The sequence below is a fragment of the Melanotaenia boesemani genome, chromosome 11 (genome assembly GCF_017639745.1).
Source record: "Melanotaenia boesemani isolate fMelBoe1 chromosome 11, fMelBoe1.pri, whole genome shotgun sequence".
In the NCBI taxonomy this organism is placed as follows: domain Eukaryota; kingdom Metazoa; phylum Chordata; class Actinopteri; order Atheriniformes; family Melanotaeniidae; genus Melanotaenia; species Melanotaenia boesemani.
The window spans coordinates 4,363,431-4,385,026 of record NC_055692.1 but is presented as its reverse complement, the minus strand read 5'-3'; the positions used below and the strand labels follow the sequence as shown (position 1 = coordinate 4,385,026).

General features: G+C 40.9%; 1 protein-coding gene across 2 annotated transcripts in view; it reads left to right on the top strand.

Annotated features, from left to right (window-relative positions):
* The first annotated feature begins 11,081 nt into the window (after window positions 1–11,081).
* The window catches only part of antxr2a (ANTXR cell adhesion molecule 2a), a 79,739-nt gene continuing 69,224 nt past the window's right edge, over window positions 11,082–21,596 (top strand). For both annotated transcript variants that reach the window (XM_041998340.1, XM_041998339.1), the window contains exons 1-3: window positions 11,082–11,593; window positions 16,245–16,316; window positions 19,618–19,689. In XM_041998340.1, coding sequence (XP_041854274.1) covers window positions 11,421–11,593; window positions 16,245–16,316; window positions 19,618–19,689 — 317 coding nt within the window. In that variant the 5' untranslated portion in view covers window positions 11,082–11,420. The remainder of the gene's footprint in view (window positions 11,594–16,244; window positions 16,317–19,617; window positions 19,690–21,596) is intronic.

Here is a 21,596-nt window from a genome sequence, read left to right as displayed (position 1 = left end):
GCCCTTGTAAATTTACTGGACCATTTCCTGTGTTGGTCAAGATGCATCCATTTTGTAACATCCTTATGCAAGACTTAAATCCCCAACTTTTGTACACACTCTAGAACAAGTCCAAGCAAAAACCTCTGCAAGAAAAATGTAGTGAATGCAGTGCTGAAATTGACAATCTCTTCCAGAGACGAGCAGGCCTCAGGATGCTTTGCCGGCCTGATGTTTGCCCAGGCAGCTGTCAGCCAGGGAGACGTTTCATCAGTGGGAGAAAATAACACAAAAGGTGGTGAGAGCAAAAAACGGCTGACATCCATCTGCAGTGCTCTGGACAGGAAGGTGAGCAAACAATCACCAGGAGCAGGTGCCTTTTGATGGACAAAGCTGCCAGCGCAAAAAGCTGCATGTCAGCCAAGTAAATAAAGCACAGAGAGGAGGAGGAGGAGGCTGGTGGGAGTGAGAGATAGAGGAATGAGATGGATGCAAACTGATGGTTGTGTTTTTTCAGACCAGCGGCGATGGCCAAACTGAGAGAGGAAACAGGTTTTACCTGGCCAGTTTTGTGGAAAGCATATTTAAAACCAGGGTGTTCTGGGTAATCTCACCTAGTAGCTTTCATAATTGGGTTGCAGTTTAAAGGTAAACTCGTTTACAAAGAAGGTTACGTTCAGATTAATTTAGACGTTAGCTGTCGACCTGCAGAACAATAAAATAAACCGAATTCTTGCAGGCTGATGACGAGATGTTCATGTGGCATCCAGAAGATCTCATTGTTAGATGTTCAGGTTCCAGCCTTTGTTTCTAAATTCATCTGGTTTTGTCCCAGAATATTTGTCCTCCACACCATTACAACACCAGCAGCCTGAGTCATTGATCCAAAGCAGGATGGATCCATGTTTTCATGATGTTTCCAGCAGATTCTGAGTCTAGCATCTGAACGTGGAGCTGAAATGAAGACTCATCAGACCAGCAACGTTTCTCCATCTTCTATTGTCCAGTGTTGGTGAGTGTGTGTGAATTGTAGCCTCAGTTTCCTGTTCTTAGCTGACAGGAGGCACCCGGTGTGGCCTGCTTCAAGGTAAACCCTTCAGCAAGTCTCCACCATGTCTACATGACTAGATGTGTTGAGTTGCTGTCATGTGATTGGCTGGTTAGATATTTGTGCCAGCAAGTAATTAAACTAGACCCGATAAAGTTGGCTGTGGTTTTATGTTTTCACATCTTAAAAAGTGTCTATGCCACAACTGACAAGCCACAAAGCTGTGGCAGCAACCAGGAGACTCATTTGTATCATGTGACTGTGAAATCTGTCTCATCTGTTTGGTCTGGATCTGACACGAAATTCCACACAATCTTTATACATGCACTTTGGAAACATTTGTGGAAATCTGCTGCCCTGCTTGGTGTTTTTTATGTTTCAGTTGAGGTTTAACTCATTTCAAGTAAATATGCTTTTGCTGTGGCATCAATCTAAAAATAAATATTTTGAATGTAGAGTTAAACTTTATTCTCTTGTCCCCAAAAAAGAATAAAATGCCATCAGAGTTGGAAAATTCAGTGAACAAAGAATGTTTTTGTAAGTGAGTCCAAATGTAAGTGAGCTTCATGAGTCCAGGCAGGAAAGCAAAAGCAATGAAGAGTTTCCTTCTCTATTCTTCCTGTCCTCCTACCCTTCCTTCCTTTCCTTCCCTTAGTCTTTTTTTAACCAAAATAGGCTTGACTCAACGTCAGTGTTGCTCCAAGCTTGGATGTTTTTCAAATTCCAGCTTAAAAACATTTAAATCTGTAATACTGAAACAACCCCATCACATGTTTTCTCCAGAGGTTTCTTTTTCTTCTTCTTGTTTTGTTTGATTTTATGGTTTAGGCCCAGAATACATCTGTGATATGTTCAGAGAATATAAACCTAGCAGAGCTCTTAGATCCAAAGACTCTGGTCAACTAGTCCAGACCAGATTCCAGACTAAACATGGAGAAGCAGCATTTAGCTGTTATGCTGCAAACAAATGGAACAAACTGCCAGTGGAGATTAAACTTTCCCCAAATGTAGACATTTTTAAATCCAGGTTAAAAACATTTCTTTTCTCATGCGCCTATGCATGAAATCTGCACGTTAACTTTTTTAAACTTATCTTGCTTTTAATCATTTTAGTGTAATTTATTATTTTATTGTGATTATGTGTTGATGCCTTTTACTGTTTCTAAATATCTGTAATGTCTTTGTTTTATGTAAAGCACTTTGAATTGTCCTGTACATGAAATGTGCTATACAAATAAACTGCTTTGCCTATTAAGTAAAAAGAAGCATATGAGATGACATAATTGCATACAACCCTTTCAATAAATAATTTCTACATCTGGAGGAAAAACACTCAATAAATGTGCACAAATCTAACAAAGAGAAAGATAAAAGTTATTAGGACAACATTTCAGGAGGAACAATGCTAAAAACTAAAAGGCAAACAGCACATAACACAGTGGATCTAACAGATCCCTGGCCCGGCCTGTCCTCACTGCTGAACATCAGGAAAAGCTTCTGCTTTGACAATAATCAGATCAGCCTAATGTTTCCGCAGATGAATACGTACGACCTCACGCAGGCTTTCAGCTCCTCCCAGGGTACTCCAAAGAAATCCTGAACATCTCATAAGTGCAGTAAAAGAAGTTAATGTAATTCTGAAACAACCCCATCACCTGTTTCCCCCTCATCCAGCCCTCCCCAAACTCCCCGTCTGAGAGTGTATTAATCCCGACTTCCCTCTAATCCAATTAAATACGGAAGCAGAGGTGCTGTCATTGCCAAACATGTTTCTGCAGGAGCCAACTGAAAAAAAGCCTCGAGACAGATTAAGGCAAAGAAGATCCTTAATTTGTTAATCACTGAACTCTGCTGTCACTGATAGGGGGAATGAGCACGTCTTCATACACAGGGCCTGATATGAGTGGGGAGTCAAGCGTGAAACACAAAGGAGGAATCAAGAACAATTACCCGGAGATGACGAGAGGATCAAACGCGGATTCATTTCATTATCTGGACGATGGCTCGCTGCCTGTCCTCTTCTAAATACTAACGTCTGCCTCGGAGGAGCTTGGAGTCTGTTAGAATGTGTGCAGATCCTCAAGAAGTCAGTTTCAGGCTACAACTCAGTGTGAATTTACGGTTTAACAAATAAATTAAAGGGAAAACCTGAACGCATGTGTCAGCCCCCTACAGGGGTCATTTTGCCCCCATGGTTTGGATCTTCTTGTCCCACTGTTGCTGTATGCAAAGTAGATCTGGGACGTCATCCTTTTCTTGTTTTGGAACGTTTCTATAGTGTCTGCAGTGGTCACTTCCAGAAAGAAAATGTCCCATTTCCAGCTGTTTCCCTTTGGATTACCCCTCCATTTTTGGAGTCATAAGATAGGAAGTAGCCCCTCTGTTCTTTGGGAAATTAGTGTTAAGTGCATCAATCAAGGGAAATGACCAGTGACTCAAGTGAAAAGACAGATGACCAAAGCTTTTCAGTCCCTAAAAGAAAATGGACACCTTTTCTTTGCAAAAGGAAGGAGGGGAATTGGGATTAGGCCAATATGTCTATTAACAGGACACAGAGTCACTTCTTTGAGTAGTATAAAAATGAGCTCAGTGATATTTTAAAGAAGTAATTGTCAGTGGATTCAAACTCATTTGGACACATAGGAGATTTTGGACCAGTGGGTTGGAAAATGTCACCATCATCGAAACATCAAATCCAGTTGGAATATGTTTGGGAAGAAGGTGTTCCAGCCCTCTGTAGGACTTTTGGAGATCTTTAGAATCAATGGTAAGGTGCACTGAAGTCACTCCAACATGTTGTGTATTTGTATGACATGCCAAGTAAGATTTTTCTGTAAGTTATCGCCCATCAGTCCTAATTTTAAGTAAGAGTGGGTTACAGCTGCTGACATCCAGTGGACAAGTTGTAGATGGCAACCATCTCAAACCTTGTTAGGGACAAACTGCATCTGTCAGCTAAATTACTTGTCCTGGAGAAAATAAGTGACTTTCACTACAAGGACTTTTGTTCTTCCTCTATTTTCTTCTGCTCTTCATATTTTCCTTCTTTACCAGGCCAGTTCCCGCTCTGCCTTTTCTTACTTTACATAATAGGATCAATCTATCACTTCTCTAACGTGTACCCCCAAACATTTTAAACCCCAAATGTCTGAGGAAGGGCCGTGTGGTTGAAAACATCATGACAGCTAATAACATCTAGTAGGAAAGCTCTTTGGAGAGTGGACTAACCCATCCTTTTCCTACCTCCAACTTCACACTGAACAGAAACAACCTCTCCTGGTTCCTCCGCTGTTTCCATCTCCACCCTCTTTTTCAGCTCTGGCCGGAAGTGCGTCGTGTCCTTAGTGCCTCATTGCCTGTGTTCAGTGTTAGGTTGCTCTTTAACTGGATGCACAGACCAGCAGGGAAGCATCTGATGCTGCACAGCAAAGAAGCAGTTTCACTAACAGCCAGTTCTTAATGAAGGTGTCATGGTCTCTGGGCTTTGGTTTTTCTAGTCGTGTTTAGTTCTGTTTTCTTGCCTTATTTTGTAGGTTTTCCTGTGTGTGTTCAGTTTTGCTTTCTGCTTCCTGTGTCTTTAATTCATCCAACTTAATTGTGTTCATTCACTTTACCTGTCCTTTATTATCCACCAGTATACCCCATGGTTTCCTTTTCGCTTTGCCAGGTTATTGTTGTGTGCTTGTTGTATTTCCCCTGTCTTTGTTAGTCTAGTTCTTGTCATTAAAACCTTAATTTCTGCACCGGTCTGCCTCCTGGGTTCTCACATCCTTCATAAACCGTGACAGAACGAGGATCGCAGCAGCCTTCAAGCTTAAGAGAATTACACTCACCGGCCACTTTAATAAGTACACCTGTTAAATTGCTTGTTAACACAAATAAACTGTTTCCTGACCATGAAGATGAGTTCACTGGACTCCAACGGCCTCCACAGCCACCAGATCTCAGTCCAGTAGAGCAGCTTTGGGATGTGGTGGAACGGGAGATTCTCATCATGGGTGCAGCAACTGTGTGATGCTGTCATGTCAATATGGAGAAAACCTCTGAGGAATGTTTCCAGCACCTTGTTGAATAAGAATAAGATCTTTATTAGTCCATCAGTGGGGAAACTGCTTTGCTGCACAGAACAGGTGCAGTAAGCAGAAGCAGGCAGGTGATATAAAAAAAAAGAACACACACACAAATACTAAATACAGTATATGGTCTGACAGGGTGAGTATGTACAATATAGAAATATAAACCAACAAGTATATAAACATGTAAAGACAGTTTCCATGTGTTCACTGTAAAGTCTGACAGCAGCAGGGAGGAAAGACCTGTGGTATCTCTGCTTCAGGCGAGGATGGATCAGTCTGTCCCTGAAGCTGCTCTCCAGGCCAGACAGGGTGTCCTGCAGAAGGTGGGACTCATGGTCCAACATGGTCCAGTTTTGGCGGGACCCTTTTGTCACCTACCTCCTGCACTAAGTCCAGAGAACAGCCCAGGACAGAGCTGGACTTCCTGATGACTGTCCAGTTCTTTCTCTCCCTCTCTGAGATGCTGCTGCTCCAGCAGACCACATCGTACAGGATGCTTGATGCCACCACAGAGCCATAGAAGGTCCTCAGTAGTGCCCCCTTCCCTCTAAAAGACCACAGTCTCCTCAGAAGATAGACCTGCTCTGACCCTTCCTGAACAGGGCATCCATGTTGTGAGTCCAGTCCAGTTTGTTGTTTAGGTGAACACCCAGGTACTTAAAAGAGTCGACTCTCTCAGTGTCTGTTCCCTGGATGTTCACTAGTGAGGGCACAGCAGACCAGCGTCTACATCCACCACCATCTCCTTGGTTTTCCCCACATTAATCAGGAAGTGGATATGCTGACACAGTCCAAAACGTTCTGCATAAGTCCTCTGTACTCCACGTCGTCATCCTCAGTGATCAGGCCGACAATCGCAGAGTTGTCTGAGAACTGAGTGTTTGGTTTCCAGTTATCTTTCACCACCATGTGGCATGGCCAGCCTGCAAACTTATCAGGAGCTGATGAAAGTGATGTGGAAGCTGAGTTTGCCTGTTAAAATGAGATGAAAAATGACTTGTTAAAAACAACTCAAGATGGTCATTGTGTGCATAATTATCACACGTACACACACTCACAGACACAGGACTGGCTCTTGTGTGTTTGGCCTCAAGTCATGATTGATAGATGCTGTTTACTTTTGGGCAAGGCACTCAATTTCAACTTAAGATGCCATTAGTGACAAACAATGCTTTCTCAAAGGAGGAAAAACAAGCTAAAATAACAGTTATTAAGGTAATTATGAGTTATAGATGCTATTAGGGCTCAATGGATCTTTGTTATTGTGACTAATTCTTGTCTGGTTGGTTTTCTTGAGGATCCTTGATAATCTGACGCCTCTCCAATTATCAAAAGATTTTTTTCTCCCGATGAAGAGTCATAAACAGCAGTTCTGAACTTCAAGGACCTTCATAGGGCAAAGTCACACAATTTCCTTCTGGAAGCAAAATATCCTGTATTCTGTATCCAGAACACAGCAGCGACAGACGAGCCAGTTGGTCCAGTACTGTCTGGCGACTGGTACAACCAAGTGTGATCATATTTAGCCCATCACTGGCTCCTTCTAAAATTTAGAGTAGAATATAAAATCCTTCTTAGTTCTTGTAAACCCTGTAATGGTATAGCCTCGTTTATATTAATAATCCCACTGAATCCCAGAATGCTGAACTCCTTGTGATTTTTAAAATGTGTAGGACCAGAACAGGACCTGCAGGACAGTAGCTCACGAGGGCCAGAGTTGGAGATCTCTGCCTTAAGCCCTGACTTTATTAAAAAAAAAACAATCTTCCTGCAGATGTTTCAGGTCCGTCCAGGTGGATTCATTCACTCTAACAACATATAGTTGAAGGCATGTGTTTACAGCCATCTATGAGTCAGTACTAAGAATTCAATTAAATTCAACTTTATTTATATAGCACCAATTCACAACAATGCCATCAGGGAGCTTTACAGACTAAAATAATTCAAGCCAATTTGTTGTGATCCAACCAGTGTTCATGCAAAACAATAATAACCGATCTACAGGAACCAGTGGATTGCTTCGAATCTTGACTTTGATTCAGTCCCCCATCCCGAGCATGCACGGCCCAGCGGGCGACAGCAGGGAGGAAAAAACTCCCTTAAATAAGAAGTTACTCTATTGATCTAGAATTTGCAAAGTGATAGTTTAGCTGCACTAAAACATTTGTTTTCAACAGTTATTTAACTACAACCGTCGAATCGCAGCAAGAAGTTAGTTCAAACTTCAACTCGGGCCTTTCTGTGTTAAGTTCACACGTTCTCATTGTACATGCATGGGTTCTGTTAGAGTACTGTAGCTTTGTTCAACAGCCCAAAAACCTGCCGGTTAGATCACTGCAAGTGGTTCTTTGCCTCTGGGTGATGAACAACCTGTCCAGGATGTTCCCGTCTCCTGCCTAGTAGCAGCAGGGATTGGCTCCAGATTCTCTTGAACCAGGATAATAGCAGTAAATACTAATTTCTAGAAAAAAGAGGGAGTTTTTTGATCTGTGTCATAATATAAATGTCTTGTTTTCTTTTAATTGGTTCCCTTGTTCTACTGTAACTTGTTCTTTGTTGCTTTTTTGTGTTTATCTGCATATTTTTTTTATGTGTTTTAGTGTCGTTTTTTGTGTTTTTGTTTCATTACCTTTTTATCCACATGAGAACTTGACCAAATCACTACTTTTTCAAAAGGTCGTCTTCATTAAAATCTCTGATATGTTCTCTTGTGTGATCCCTGAAGATGTTTTTTGACCGAGTTTCATCCAGTTCTCTCTAAATGTAAAGATTTATTTGTTTGTTCTTGTACTTTTGCTGTTTGGCTGTATTTCCTGATTAGCTTCCACACCTCACCGCGTGCATGAATTAGAGTTGTTGTTTTAACTGTCACTTTTGATTTCTTCCCCAACTTTAAAGCCCCATGACAAATTCATGTGCTGCAACTATTTTCTCAAGCCACTGGATTCTCACACACACCTACATTTCTCCAGTAATGGAAACTACATGCCTGTTGTCTTGTTTTTGTGGGGAGCCATGCTCAGGATCCTCCAAGTTAGCGAGCATATACTGAAACCAAATGGCGTGCAAAAGAATTAACATTCTAATTAAAATCTAATTAGACTTTGATTTGCCAGATAATTATACTCGTGTGTTGCCGCTCTCTGGACTATTCAGATTTGATGAGGTGTGTTATGGTAATTACCTTGCTGATATGGAGTTGTGTGACAGCAGAGTTTTCACAGTGAGGGAAAACAAAGGAAAATAGATTTAGTTTGTTGCTCTAATCCGTGTTTTAGTTGTAGCTGGGCTGTGAATAATTAGTTCTTATATTTAATGAGGTGAGAATAGAACAAAACAAGAGCATAAAATGATGATGAGGGATTTAAATAAGTACTTTCAGCAGCAAATGTGACCATCAGAGGGTTTTTTTAATGGAGAGCCTTTTGAAAAACCATTTATTTATCTGTCTCTTTGCACATTTATTTGTTTAACTGTTTAATTATATACTTGTCTGCATTATTTGTTCATTCATCCTGTGACCCTGAGCTGGTATAGAAAAATAAGAAAAAATTCATTTATTTATTGAGAGCTGACCCAAACAGCATCACTGGGGCTTAAATATTAGTGGTGCCTGTAATTTCCTACATTGTAAATGTAACACACCCATAAATTTGCATTATTCTGTATAGATGGCATTACATCATACCGGTGTCAGTGGCTTTGGTTTTTAACCTTACAGGACTTAAAATTCACAGGGATGATCTGGTATTAATTTACATTTCTGTATATTTAGAGTAATGATTGAACTTGATGTTTTTTAACCAGAAAGGGATGCAACAGGTCTCAGAATCTGTGTGCCAAATCCTCTTTCTTCCTCATTTTGATGCTCAGTCTGACCTTCATTGTGTCTACATGACCAGATGTGTTGAGCTGCTGCCATGTGATTGGCTGATTAGATATTTGCGCTACGAGCAGTTGAAGAGGTGGAGCTAATAAGAAGGCCGGTAAATTTACACATGAATTTATTGAACTGATGAGAAAATTGGTGTTGAGTTTCTATGAAAGTGGCACAACAAATATGATGTTTTTTTCATTGGGTTACTTTATTGGGAACATTTGAAGCTGGAGAAGCAGGTACACCAGAGCTCAGCAGCAGATGTGATATTAATGTTTTTCCATAATTCATTACCCTGAAATCACATCTGGCACCAAACCCGGAATTTCCTGTGTCTCCTGGAAATCACCACCTGATGAAATATCATCCGCATTAAATGTAACCTGAGGGGAAGTTCGTCAGATGCACACGAGTTGTGAAATGAAGTTAGTCATATTAATAGAGTCATCAGATGAAAACATTAGCATTCTGGGTTTTCTTTCGTCCTCTTCTGGCTTTGGAATGCCACTTTGCCACATGTTCATGTTTGATTAGATGATTCTGTTTTGCTTTGTAGGTGGAATAGTTTTTTTTTTCATGCATGCAGATCCATGGTGCAGGGCCAGATTCAAGGGCTCAGCTCTCAGTGTAGATCAGTGCCCACAGCAATGCACTGAGTCGTCCAGGTTTGGGGGTTTGAAGCACACAGTGAGCCACTCATGCTGAAGATGGAGGCACCTGTAGTTCTATAATGGAGCTTGAATTTACAGTAAAATCTATTGAAATGTTAGACAGGAAATTCCAGATGAATCTGTGATCTTACAAATGACATATGTTGTGCCCACTAATGGAGATAGATAAATTAAATAAGAAAAAGATCACAAAGAGACTTTGAAAATCCTTCACACATGTCAGACCTCACATCTGCAGCCTCTTCCTGTCCTCCTTCATTCAGCAGGCATTTGTTTCCTTTCAGCGACTGTTCCCTGTTAAGTGGGGAAATAGTTTTGGATGTCTGGGTTGTTTGCAAAATTCTACAGTTTTTAAGTCACAGAAATGCAAGTCGAGCTGATGTCAGTAGTTCAGCAAAAAGCTCTGAACCTGGATGATGTACGAATAAGTGGAAATCACTGAGAATTGCAGAAGGTAGACATCGACATGACCTTTGGATAAGATGAATCAAAATAACTTTAAATGGAAATAATTTCAAAGATCACCTTTGTGTGTTAATCCTTGCAGTAAAACAGGAGGTTTTGTTGTTTGTAGGCCAAATATTAAGAGAAAATATGCGAAAAATAAACTGATTCTTCATTTTATTCACAAGCAGTTTGTCACCTTGCAGTTTTCCACAGATTTTATTTTTTCATTTTGGGTTGGCTGACCGTATTGCTGGTTCCAGAAGGAACAAAACCCCAAACCTGGGAGACGAGAAAGAGAGCGAGAAAGTATTTGATCTTAAACTGTACCTTGATTAGAAAAAATGGGAAGAAGACAAAAGCCTGAAATATCTTGCATGTAAGGAACGGGATTTTTCTTTTTTATTGTGTGATTAATATGCTGCCTGATCCACAAGTTGATACAGATGTTGATGGGTGTGTGCGCACTGGGATCGCCAACTTTGCACAACAGCTGGTTCCACCGTGGGCATGCGCACTGAACTCCATGCAGATGAAGCCTTCCGGTGCGTTTGGAAATGTTAGAATTCAAAGCAAAATTAAGTGAAAAACCTAAAATAAAATAAGTCTTGCACACAGATACAAAGCTTTAGTTAAAAAATATTCCTGTGTTGAAAAAGTTCACCACATTAATCTGAAATGTGAATTAAAGTATGAAGCTTAAAACTTCAAAATTCAGTTTTTTTTAAATAAACAATACTACAAACTGTCATAACAATTACCAAATGTGTTAAACATTTGAATGTAATTAATGTTGTCTAGTCAAAGTATTTATAATATTGATATTTATCAATGAGATCTAGTGGAATAAGTAATAGAGGCATCAATAAATAAACTCTTAGAAATTATTTTCTTATAGCCTTTTTTGTCTCTTTTGCCACACTTATACCGGTGATGATAAGAATTCCGAGTTATCTCAAGGTACGTGAAGGCAGCCTAACTTTTCTCGCATTGTAAACTTTAACACGGTGAAATTAATCAGCAGCCGTTCATATGTCCCTTGTATCTTGTTTGGACGAGTGTGAGACCAGGTTGAGGTTTATTGAGGATGTGAGTGAGTAAACAGTGAATCAGGAAGATGTAGAAACAACAGCTGCTGACGTCGGTGTGGTAGTTTCCTTTATTTCTCAGCTCAGTCACTGAACTTCATCGTTTTTGGAGGAATTTTGATGTGCAGCTTGTCTCGATGCTGGATGTACGCGTCGCGTGCGAATGTCCCCACATTGTGTGAAGGATTATAGCTTGTTTATATAGACTGTAATATAATTTGTGTGTGTGTGGAAAACATGTTGGAAAAGTTGTCATGCTATTTCTCCGCGGAGGGGAGACTCCTTAACGGGAAGAGTCGGTGGACTTCAGCGGCGGTCGCTGTGATCCTGCTGGGCTTGTTTGCTTCGTCTTGCTGGGCAGAAGAAGCGTCCTGTCACGGAGCATACGACCTCTACTTTGTTTTAGACAAGTAAGTACAAGAAGAGTAACAAGCTTGATAAATTTAGGTTGAAGAAGAAAATGTGAATTGAGAGTTAAAACTGAACTGACGCAGGAAAAAAGCGTGTCGACATGTTTTTGTTAACAACTGTTGCGTTTGGAGGAAGAGGAAAGTTACGGTTACCAAACAATGATGGAGCCGTTAGGGCGGGGGCGCGTGCAGTTTGTGCACGTCTGGCACAGTTTTTCTGTGACACAGTAAATTTTGTTATCTGTAAATTAATTTGCACTTTTTATTTATTTATTTTTAATAGATGTGGTTTATTTTTAGTGGTTTATTTAAGTACAAATCGGAGAAAGATAAATAAGTTGGACAGAAGTATTGTAAACATGTGCTTCTGACTTAAAACAGCCCCCACTTATGATGCCACAAAGTCAGGAAATATGTGCAGTGATTTATCGAAACGTGATGACATCCATTATATGGAGTAAAAAAAGTTCTTTATTTATGTATTTTTTAATACAACTTAAATATGCCTGAAAGTCAATGAGGCCGTTTACATGTACACCAAAAATCTGATTACTACATAATCTGATTATGCTTCATTAGAAATGGATCAGATTATGAAAAATCAGATTAACAGACCCAGATTTCTGCAGTCTTTGTGCATGTAGACCCGTACATCTGATTTATTTAGTTTTTTATATCTGCACATGTGCAGAAAACTTCTGTCATTTTAACATCATTCGTGAAAGAAACTAAATGTGAGTGAAGCACAAACGAAAAACAGGATGCGGTGCAGCAGAGGGACGTCGGGGTATAAATGAAGTAAAACATTCATGAGTATGCTATTTTGCAGGCTTATAAGCTCCCAGGTTAGCGGCTAACGCTAAGACTCTGCTCTGCCATGTTCAACAAATACCAGATGTAAAAATAAAATAAAAAATCCAGTAAAGGACTGGAAAATGTTTTAAAATATTGCATTTTAGGAAAGTATGTATCAGATTCAATAATTACAATTATCTCTCTGTTATCAGATTTTGGCGGTCATTAAACGGTTCCGTGTTTGAGCTGAGCAGCTTGATTCTTCTTCTTCTGCTCCCTTTACATCCATAAATAGTTACCCCCGTCCCAAACGTTGTCAGCTATCACTGCCCACATACTTCCATTTAATGACTGCACAGGCCACCATCGACTGTGCTGCCTTGTTTCATGTCCCTTACTGAGAGTATTCATTATCCCAATCTCCTCCACGTCCACATGTTTGCTGTTGTCTGACACTGACCTCTGACCTCTGAACTCTGCACTGCCCTCTAGTGGATATACTGCCTAACAACCATGCCAAGGTTGTGGACACATGAGTATACATGAGGAGTATTCCACTGGTTGCGTGATACAGTAGCAGAATTTATAGGGTGTAAACACCATGATGAACATGGAGGAGGTTAGTTTGGTTAACGCTGAGGTCACATCATGCATGAATCATGTGCATGCCAGTAACGAAAACCACTGGAACTGTTTTTATTATTAACACATATTAACATACAAATTCTGAATATCACTCTTCCTGTAACTGATGCAATTGTTTTTTTTATTGTTATTATCACAGATCACACAACAGGCACCATAAACAACAACAAATTATGATTCACCAATATGTCCATATTGTGTCAGAGTTATTTTATGTCCATGTCTCTTACGCCACACGCCTGCCCTGGTCCCCCACTTGACCCTCCTGCTTCCACTACCTCACCTGTGTGACGTTGTTCTGCACCTGACCCTGACCTACTCCTGCCTGTCAAACATTACTTAGTCAATCAATCTTTAGTGGCTGCTGTCTGTTGTTCAATCATTTCTGCCTGCATATTCACGACTTGCCCACTCATACCTTGCACCCCCACACCTGCAGTTTCCGAAGTTTTTTCAAAATTTGACATTGGGTGGAGTTATGCACAAAGTAGAGGGTGTAGTTACACTTTGTCTAATGAAGTTTTAATCTCTCCCCGTCGCTGCTGAGTCAACGTCGGGGGAACACTGTCATCTCTTGGTGTTAGCTCCACAGATACTCAGGCAGAACCAGTGGTTTTTAATGCATTCAGAAACTCCAGTCAGTGTGCAGATGTGGCAAACGTGGTTGAAACCACATAAGATGTTCACAGAGTTCACTGCCAACTTAAAGTTCATGCTTCAGGTGAGCGGAGCAGGGCCGATATATCCAATCCCGAATTATTGCGCAATCTGAAAATGATCAGGTTGGACTCGAGTCTCGTATCCGTGTTTTGACCACTCGCAGCTTGCAGGTGGTTTTGTGGGAGGTGGAGGAGAGTACTGAAGCCTTACCATGACCTCTCCATAACCTCACACTTGAAATTTTCTTTGACTGACTTAATTAATACAGCATTGAGGAAAAAACCCTGAAATGGCCTGACAAGCGTTTGAACGTCATGTGTGAGTCACGCCGGCAGATTTTGGCTCCTCACCACTTCCTGTGCTGCTTCTGACATCAAACATACAGCCTTCCCAGCCAAAATCAGCCAGTTCAGCAAAAATCTGCAGAGCTGCAGCAGCGTCATGAAAAGAAAGACCTCCAGTATTTTACGGGGGGGTTTCCATCCTCAACAACAACTGTTTTTAATCTCCCTCCTCGGCTTGGAAATGTGCCATTATTCAGGGCTGTTGGGATGAGGCCCTGCTCCTCTGACCCGTCTTTTTAAATAATCCTGGGTTCATGTAAATGATAAAATTGCAGGATGATGAAGAAGATAAATTTGTGTTAGTCTGAGCAGATTTCCACAGAGTTTCCTCGGTCTGTGCAGATAAAATACCTCTGCTGCTCCCCCGACTTGCTGGAACAGTTACCTGCCATCTTATCTTTTGGTTAAATGTTTTTTAACATTTTAAAAAAATATATATGATTTTATCTTATTTTACATTTAAATTTTAATTTAATTGATATTTTTTATACATTTATTTGACATATTTATTCATTACAACTCAGACGTCACAGTGAATCTGTTAAATCACAAAACATTTAATCCCTGGAACAGAAAAATCCAGTATAATGATCAGACTAACTTTTCAAGATCTAGAAGTTATTTTAAATGTACATTTTTATAAATTTCCACATGTTTCATAATCCTGGTTCGCTTCACAATACTAACTGAAGTCAGATCTTTTACGTAAGAAAGATATAAAAGACAAAGAGAAGTTATCTCCCTGCCTTGGAAATGTTTTTACATTTAAAAAAAATGCAGCCTCACAGGAAGTACAGTTACTTTCATTAAAGACTTTTTTTACTTTAACCAAACCATCCCGTGGGTCAGATTGGACCCCCCGGTGTCATGTGTTTCAACCAAAGTGAAGCTGATCTGCATCTCAAATGTAATTGTTTTTCTTTTTCTGGTGTTAAAAACTTGACCCTGGAGTTTTTGCATAATCTTCCTCCAAAAACAAATGTTCCAGCTGCATCATCTTTCCCACGATACCCTGCAGGTGCAGCCGCTAAACCGCTAACCCCCCCATACGTAGTGATTGTGGTGGACTTGTCCTTTCCATTCTCTGTGTGACCTTGTCTTTTGGCCGTGGGGCAGACAAGACGACAGTCAAACTCTTCTCCTTTATGTCCTCACATCCACAGAATTGTAATTATTGGTTTAATTGCATCTTTGTCGTTACACCAAGGGCACATTTTACACACTGCCTTCATTGTGGTCAGACTCACTTGTCGGGGGGGGGTGAGGGGGGGCCAAGGGCTACAGGTTGACACCCACCTGCCACCACTGTGTCTGACCACAGTAAGAAAACTGACTTAGCAATTATCAAGTTCTAATCAGAGCCAAAATAACAAAAGCTGGATAAAATATGAGGCATATAATTCGTCTGACCGTTTTTCTGGAATTTTCTTATCTTGAATACCTGTCTTTTTTTGTCATCAGATCTGTTTTTGTCATTATTTTCCTCAGTAGTTGCAGCACTTGGATGCTTTAACAGGCAAACGCTGCAAGCTGGTGACAGTTTCCACCTTTTTATTAGAAGTAAAATGCTTTCTGAAGAAGACCTAAAATGACATGAAGATGTAGAAAAAGGTGTAGCGTCCTGTGTTAAATGTTTGGATTACCTGCACCAGCCTATTTATGCACCTATCTGGATGCTCCGTTGGTGCGGTGTGGAGGGTGTCGTAAAAGAGCTGTTTGCGAGCCATCCCACCAGCTTACATTCGGACAACATAGTTGTTAAAAACATTTTGTTGCAAATGAAAGTTGGCGAGCCGTGTGGGGAGAAAGCGCCAGAATGAGCTCTGTCGGATCTTCTTGTAGAGTTTGACTGTCGGAAAACACTGCTGAACTGTGCTGAGACGAACTGAACGCACTTTATTACCTCCACGTTGGCCTGATGGCTTACCGTTTATAAGATGAATCTCTTCAGCAAGTTTTCTGTCTTCATTTTGGCAAGTAAACATGAGCTCTAACAGCCAAATAGATTAGTAGAAAGATGGATTTTCTAGCAGCCGAGGTGGCTGCTGGTACTCAGATTTACCAGTACAACTATTCAGCATGTGGCTCGTGTTAATGTCCAACTGGGTTTTTGCACAAAGCCCAGATACTGTACAGTTTTTGGGTACCCAGCACACAGTCTGCTGGCACCGATGAGCTGTGAGCTGACTGTTGTTTTCTTCTTTCAGGTCTGGAAGTGTCGCTAACGACTGGGAGGAGATTTACTCCTTTGTGAAGAACCTCACCGACAGATTTGTGAGGCAAGTACTTGGTCAAATGTGTAAAGTTATAGATTTTGTTGGGAAATATGAATGGTTCGTCTTCATTAATTTATAATTGAGAGATTAAATAACTAAACTGCATTAAACGCTGGGTTTGCTATGACTTACTGTTAATGGTAAAATATATCCAATAAAAACACAAGAATTTACCTCCCACTCACTAAAAACGGTGACAGCAGGAAGTTTAAACAAACAGTTAATAATTGGAGAAAATGGAACATTTCTAACTTTGTGACCTTTGTGTTGCATCTGTTTGACATCAGCTTGGTTGTTTTATGGGATAACTGGTAAGAATTCAGCAGCTGGCATCATTATTTGCTGGTCAGGTTTGAAGCGCTTCTCACCTGTTTTTCCCAACTATCATTTTGCACAATCCATGGCATCCTTTTTGTCCATAATTAATAATATTAATAATTTAAAAAAAGACAAAATGGTAGAAACGGTTCAGCTTGCATAATGCTTGAGTCAAGCGGCGCCTGCCAGCACAGTACAGACGGTAGCGACCCAGCCAGAATGAAGTGGTTGGTTGAAGAAAATAGCAAAGGCACCAGGTGGGAGTGGGTGGCAGAGAGGAGCAGTCTTCTGGGCTGTGAGAATGGCCATTTGCACCGGGGGGGTCCGGCTCCACACTTATCCCCTGCTTCCACCACAGAACGGCTGACAGGCAGACAATGTACAGTAAAGCAAAAGAACACTGGAAGGCGACGAGGACAATCTGCTAAACAATGCTCGCTCACCAAGAGCACTTCTGTTCCGCCATGTGGAGCAAACTGGACTACTTCATCACCCCCTCCTTCTCAAAGAAAAAATCCCACCACCACCCTCCATTTGTCCTTGGCATTGGCATCAATGCCTCTTTATCCCAAGTCTCTCTTAGAAATATGAAAAATACAAGCAGACATTGAACATATAAGCTCTAGTTAATGAAGTTTGACATTAACATGTCGCCCACTTATCTCGTCTGAATTGAATGTTGTTGGGTTTTAGTTCACATGTGACGGAAAGTTACAGACAGGATGTGGACGTACACGGACAAATCTGGCTTTAAAGATTGTGCTATATTTGTGGGGGAGGATCGCGACTGGGCTGTGTGTCACGTGGGTGAGAAATATCAGCACCTCTCCTTATGCTCTGAAGGCTTTGCATCTGAGAAGGAAACACTTGTACGCTTAATTATCTAAAGTTGAACTCGGTCTGTGGGATGACTTCTGTGTGCACTTTGTAGCACAGAAGGGAAGTTACTGAGATCCTGTTTGAGCTTCAGTGTTCTCACATTTTCACGTCATGAAGCAATTCTTAGACTGGGAGGCTGTGAAGTGCTGATTAATCATCAGTATGTTAACTGACTTAAATCTTTAACAGCCGATCACGTCGTTACTTGGTCTTAAAGTCACTGGGCACTTTACTGGATGCTTGTTAACCCAAATTTCTAATTCAGTCATGTCGACATGGTGAAGACTTCTAAAGTTCAGACTGAGCATCAGAATGAGGAAGAAAGAAGATTTAGGTGACTGAACATGGCATGGCGGTTGGTATTTACTGGGATTTTCACACACAACCATCTCTAGGGTTTACAGAGATGGTCTGAAGAAGAGAAAATATCCAGCGAGCAGCAGTTGTCTGGACCAGAAAGTCTGGTTGATGTCAGAGGTCAGAGGAGAATGGACAGACTGGTTGGAGATGATAGGAAGACAACAGGAAGTCCAATCAGCACTGGTTCCAACCAAGATCTGCAGAACAGCATCTCTGAACACACAACACGTCCAGCCTTAAAGCAGATGGGCTACAGCAGCAGAAGACACACCGGGTGCCTCCTGTCAGGAAACTGAGGCTACAATTCACACACACTCACCAACACTGGACAATAGAAGATGGAGAAACGTTGCTGGTCTGATGAGTCTCCATTTCAGCTCCACATTCAGATGCTCGGCTCAGAATTTAGTTTTATGACCACAGTGGAGCATCTTCTGATGCTACTTCCAGCAGGATAATGCACCATGTCACAAAGCTCAGATCATCTCCACCTGCTTTCTAGAACATGACGATGAGTTCACTGGACTCCAACGGCCTCCACAGCCACCAGATCTCAGTCCAGTAGAGCAGCTTTGGGATGTGGTGGAACGGGAGATTCTCATCATGGGTGCAGCAACTGTGTGATGCTGTCATGTCAATATGGAGAAAACCTCTGAGGAACGTTTCCAACACCTTGTTGAATTTATGCTATACAAATAAAATAAAATAAATTTGCCTGTGCCACCAAGAATTAAGGCAGTTCTGGAGAAAAAAATGTGGATCCCACTTGGTACTAGAAGGTGGACCTAATAAAGTGTTTGAGTGAATACTGAGCACATTTTTTTAAATCTAAAGAGGTTTTTGATAACTGGAACCAGTAGAAGAGCCTTGCTGATGACATAATTTTTTTTTCTTGCTAATGCAATCAAAATGTTTTATGATAATCTGAAGGAGAAGAAATGAGAGCTCAGATGATCATCTCCAGCCTTTTGAAGTTTTCTCAGGTGGACGTGAAGTAATGTGGATCAGCTGTATGGAGTGACTGTGCCAGACAAATACACATTATCTGACAAGGCGGTTAAGTTTTATGGCACTCAGGAAGTTGTTCAGCGTGGCCATCAGTGTTTGTTTAGGTTTCACAAATTTTGGCTGGATATTTACACAGAAACCACCTGTGTTTGCAAAGATGAGGAATCTGTTAGCATCTACGAGTGCTCCGGTCAGGCTGAATGTAAACTGGTTGTAGAGAAACTAAACTAACGGAGACGTGACGGTCCGAGCCGCATCCAAACGTTCTGCGTCAGAATATTCTTTAAAGAAGTGACAGGTACAAAATATACTGTAATTTTACAGAAAGATGTTTGTGTGAATCATCATCAGCACAACATGTTTTTACCTCTGATTAATCACTTCCTCCGTACCACAGAAGCTGCTTTAAGTCACACACTAATATTAGTTGACATTAAAAGAGCTCCGTCTGTTTACTTAATTATTTCTGCATCTTTAATTTTATTTGCTGAACAGAGCTCATAAAAATGTCTTAAATAAAAACATAACAGTGACTCCTCTGTGGAGTGTTTTACATGTTTACTGTGGGGGTGGCTGTCTGATAAACGAGGATGACAGATGGAAGCAAGGATTTTTATGGAGAATGGAAGTTAAAATGATTTTATATTAATGTCAGGAACTTTTATCTGTTAGGCATGTAGGCCGTTTCGTGTGAATAGAATTTTAATGTTTCTCAGTTTTCTCTTGACTTTCTTTTCAGCCCCAGAATGAGAGTCTCGTTCATCGTTTTCTCATCCAAAGCAGAAGTCCTGCTGCCTCTGACAGGAGACAAGTAAGCCACCACGAAACCTTTCACAAACTGTCCTGAAGCACAGTTTTCTGGTCAGTTTTTACTTCATATTAACCAGTAACTAAATAATACAAAACTCTGACAGCTGTCACAGTTTTAAACCCTAGAAACTGTAGTTTTACCTCTTCTCTCCACTTGCCCTGGATTAGTTGTCTTTGTTTCGGTGCCATCTGGATCTTTAAAGTTCTCTTGTTTGTACAACATGTTCACTGAAGAGCTGCTGCTTCGTTTGTTGTGCTTCGCTAGTGGTAGACCTGTAGATGAGTATTTTTATGTGTAGAAATGACTCATGTTTTTTAAGGTTGGAATTAAAATAACTTCTCAGTGAATTTTTCATATGTTATTTTTAATGACTTTTTTTATATTTGTGTATATTGCTGCATTAAATGCCTCAGATATCAGATGTTCACACGGTTCAGTAAAGAAGTATTTATTTAAGTTGTATAGTATACTGATGATGATGATGATATACACTGTAAATGGTGGGATCTTCGAAGACTTTGCAACTTTACATTTAGGAAACCTTTTTCTGAAATTTTTCCAGAAGTTTTAGACCCAGTTTGTCGTATTTAGGTGAACCTCTGCCCCTCTTTGCCTCTCTGAAATGCTCCTTTTATACCCAGTCGTGTTACTGACCTGTTGTCAGTTAACCTGATTAGTTGTCAAACTCGTTTATATTCGTACCAGTTACTTTTAGAGATGTGTTGCTGCCATCAGATTCAAAAAGAGCTAACACACGCTGCCTGGCCAAAAACATGGTCACACACTGTAATATTTCCTTGGACCTGCTTCAGCTTTGATTCCAGCAGCATTCGCTGTGTCATTGTTTCTATAAGTTTCTGCAAAGTCATAAGATTTATTTCCATCCAGTGTTGCTTTCATTTCGCACCAAGATCTCGTGTTGATGATCGAAGAGTCCGACCACTGCATGTAGTCTTCTCCAGCACTGAACCTAAACCTGAACCTAAACCTGAACCTAGACCTAACCCTAAACCTGAACCTGAACCTAAACCTGAACCTAGACCTTAACCTAGACCTGAACCTAGACCTGAACCTAGACTTGAACCTAAACCTGAACCTAAACTTGAACCTAGACCTGAACCTAAACCTGAACCTAGACCTGAACCTAGACTTGAAACTAGACCTGAACCTAAACCTGAACCCAGACCTGAACCTAAACTTGAAACTAGACCTGAACCTAAACTTGAACCTAAACCTGAACCTAAACTTGAAACTAGACCTGAACCTAGACTTGAAACTAGACCTGAACCTAAACTTGAAACTAGACCTGAACCTAAACTTGAAACTAAACCTGAACCTAAACTTGAACCTAAACCTAAACCTAAACCTGAACCTAGACCTGAACCTAAACCTGAACCTAGACCTGAACCTAAACTTGAAACTAGACCTGAACCTAAACCTGAACCTAGACCTGAACCTAAACCTGAACCTAGATCTGAACCTAGACCTGAACCTAAACTTGAAACTAGACCTGAACCTAGACCTGACCGACTGCAGCAACAGCAGGCACTAGGCATGATGGCTGCATCACTTGATCTGCTTCTCTTCTCTTGTTACAGACTCCTCGAGAAGAAAAAAGGTGGTATCGGTCCGGTCATATCATACCACGAGAAGCTTCGTCTGCGATGGGGCGGGATAGCTGCAGGGGGATGTCTGTGCTTTTATGTGCACTGAACAGCTGACTGAGTTATTTCATATTTAAAAAGAAACTTTGTCTTTGGCAGGGCGGTTACGTGCACGCGGTAATGTCCACGTCTTTAAATCCCACATGTGTTCTAAACCTTTAGGTACTTTCTCACTACATCGATCAGCTTAAAACTGTCTGTTCAGCCTCGCCTCAGGGGAAATGCAGAAGCCACAACTTTGCG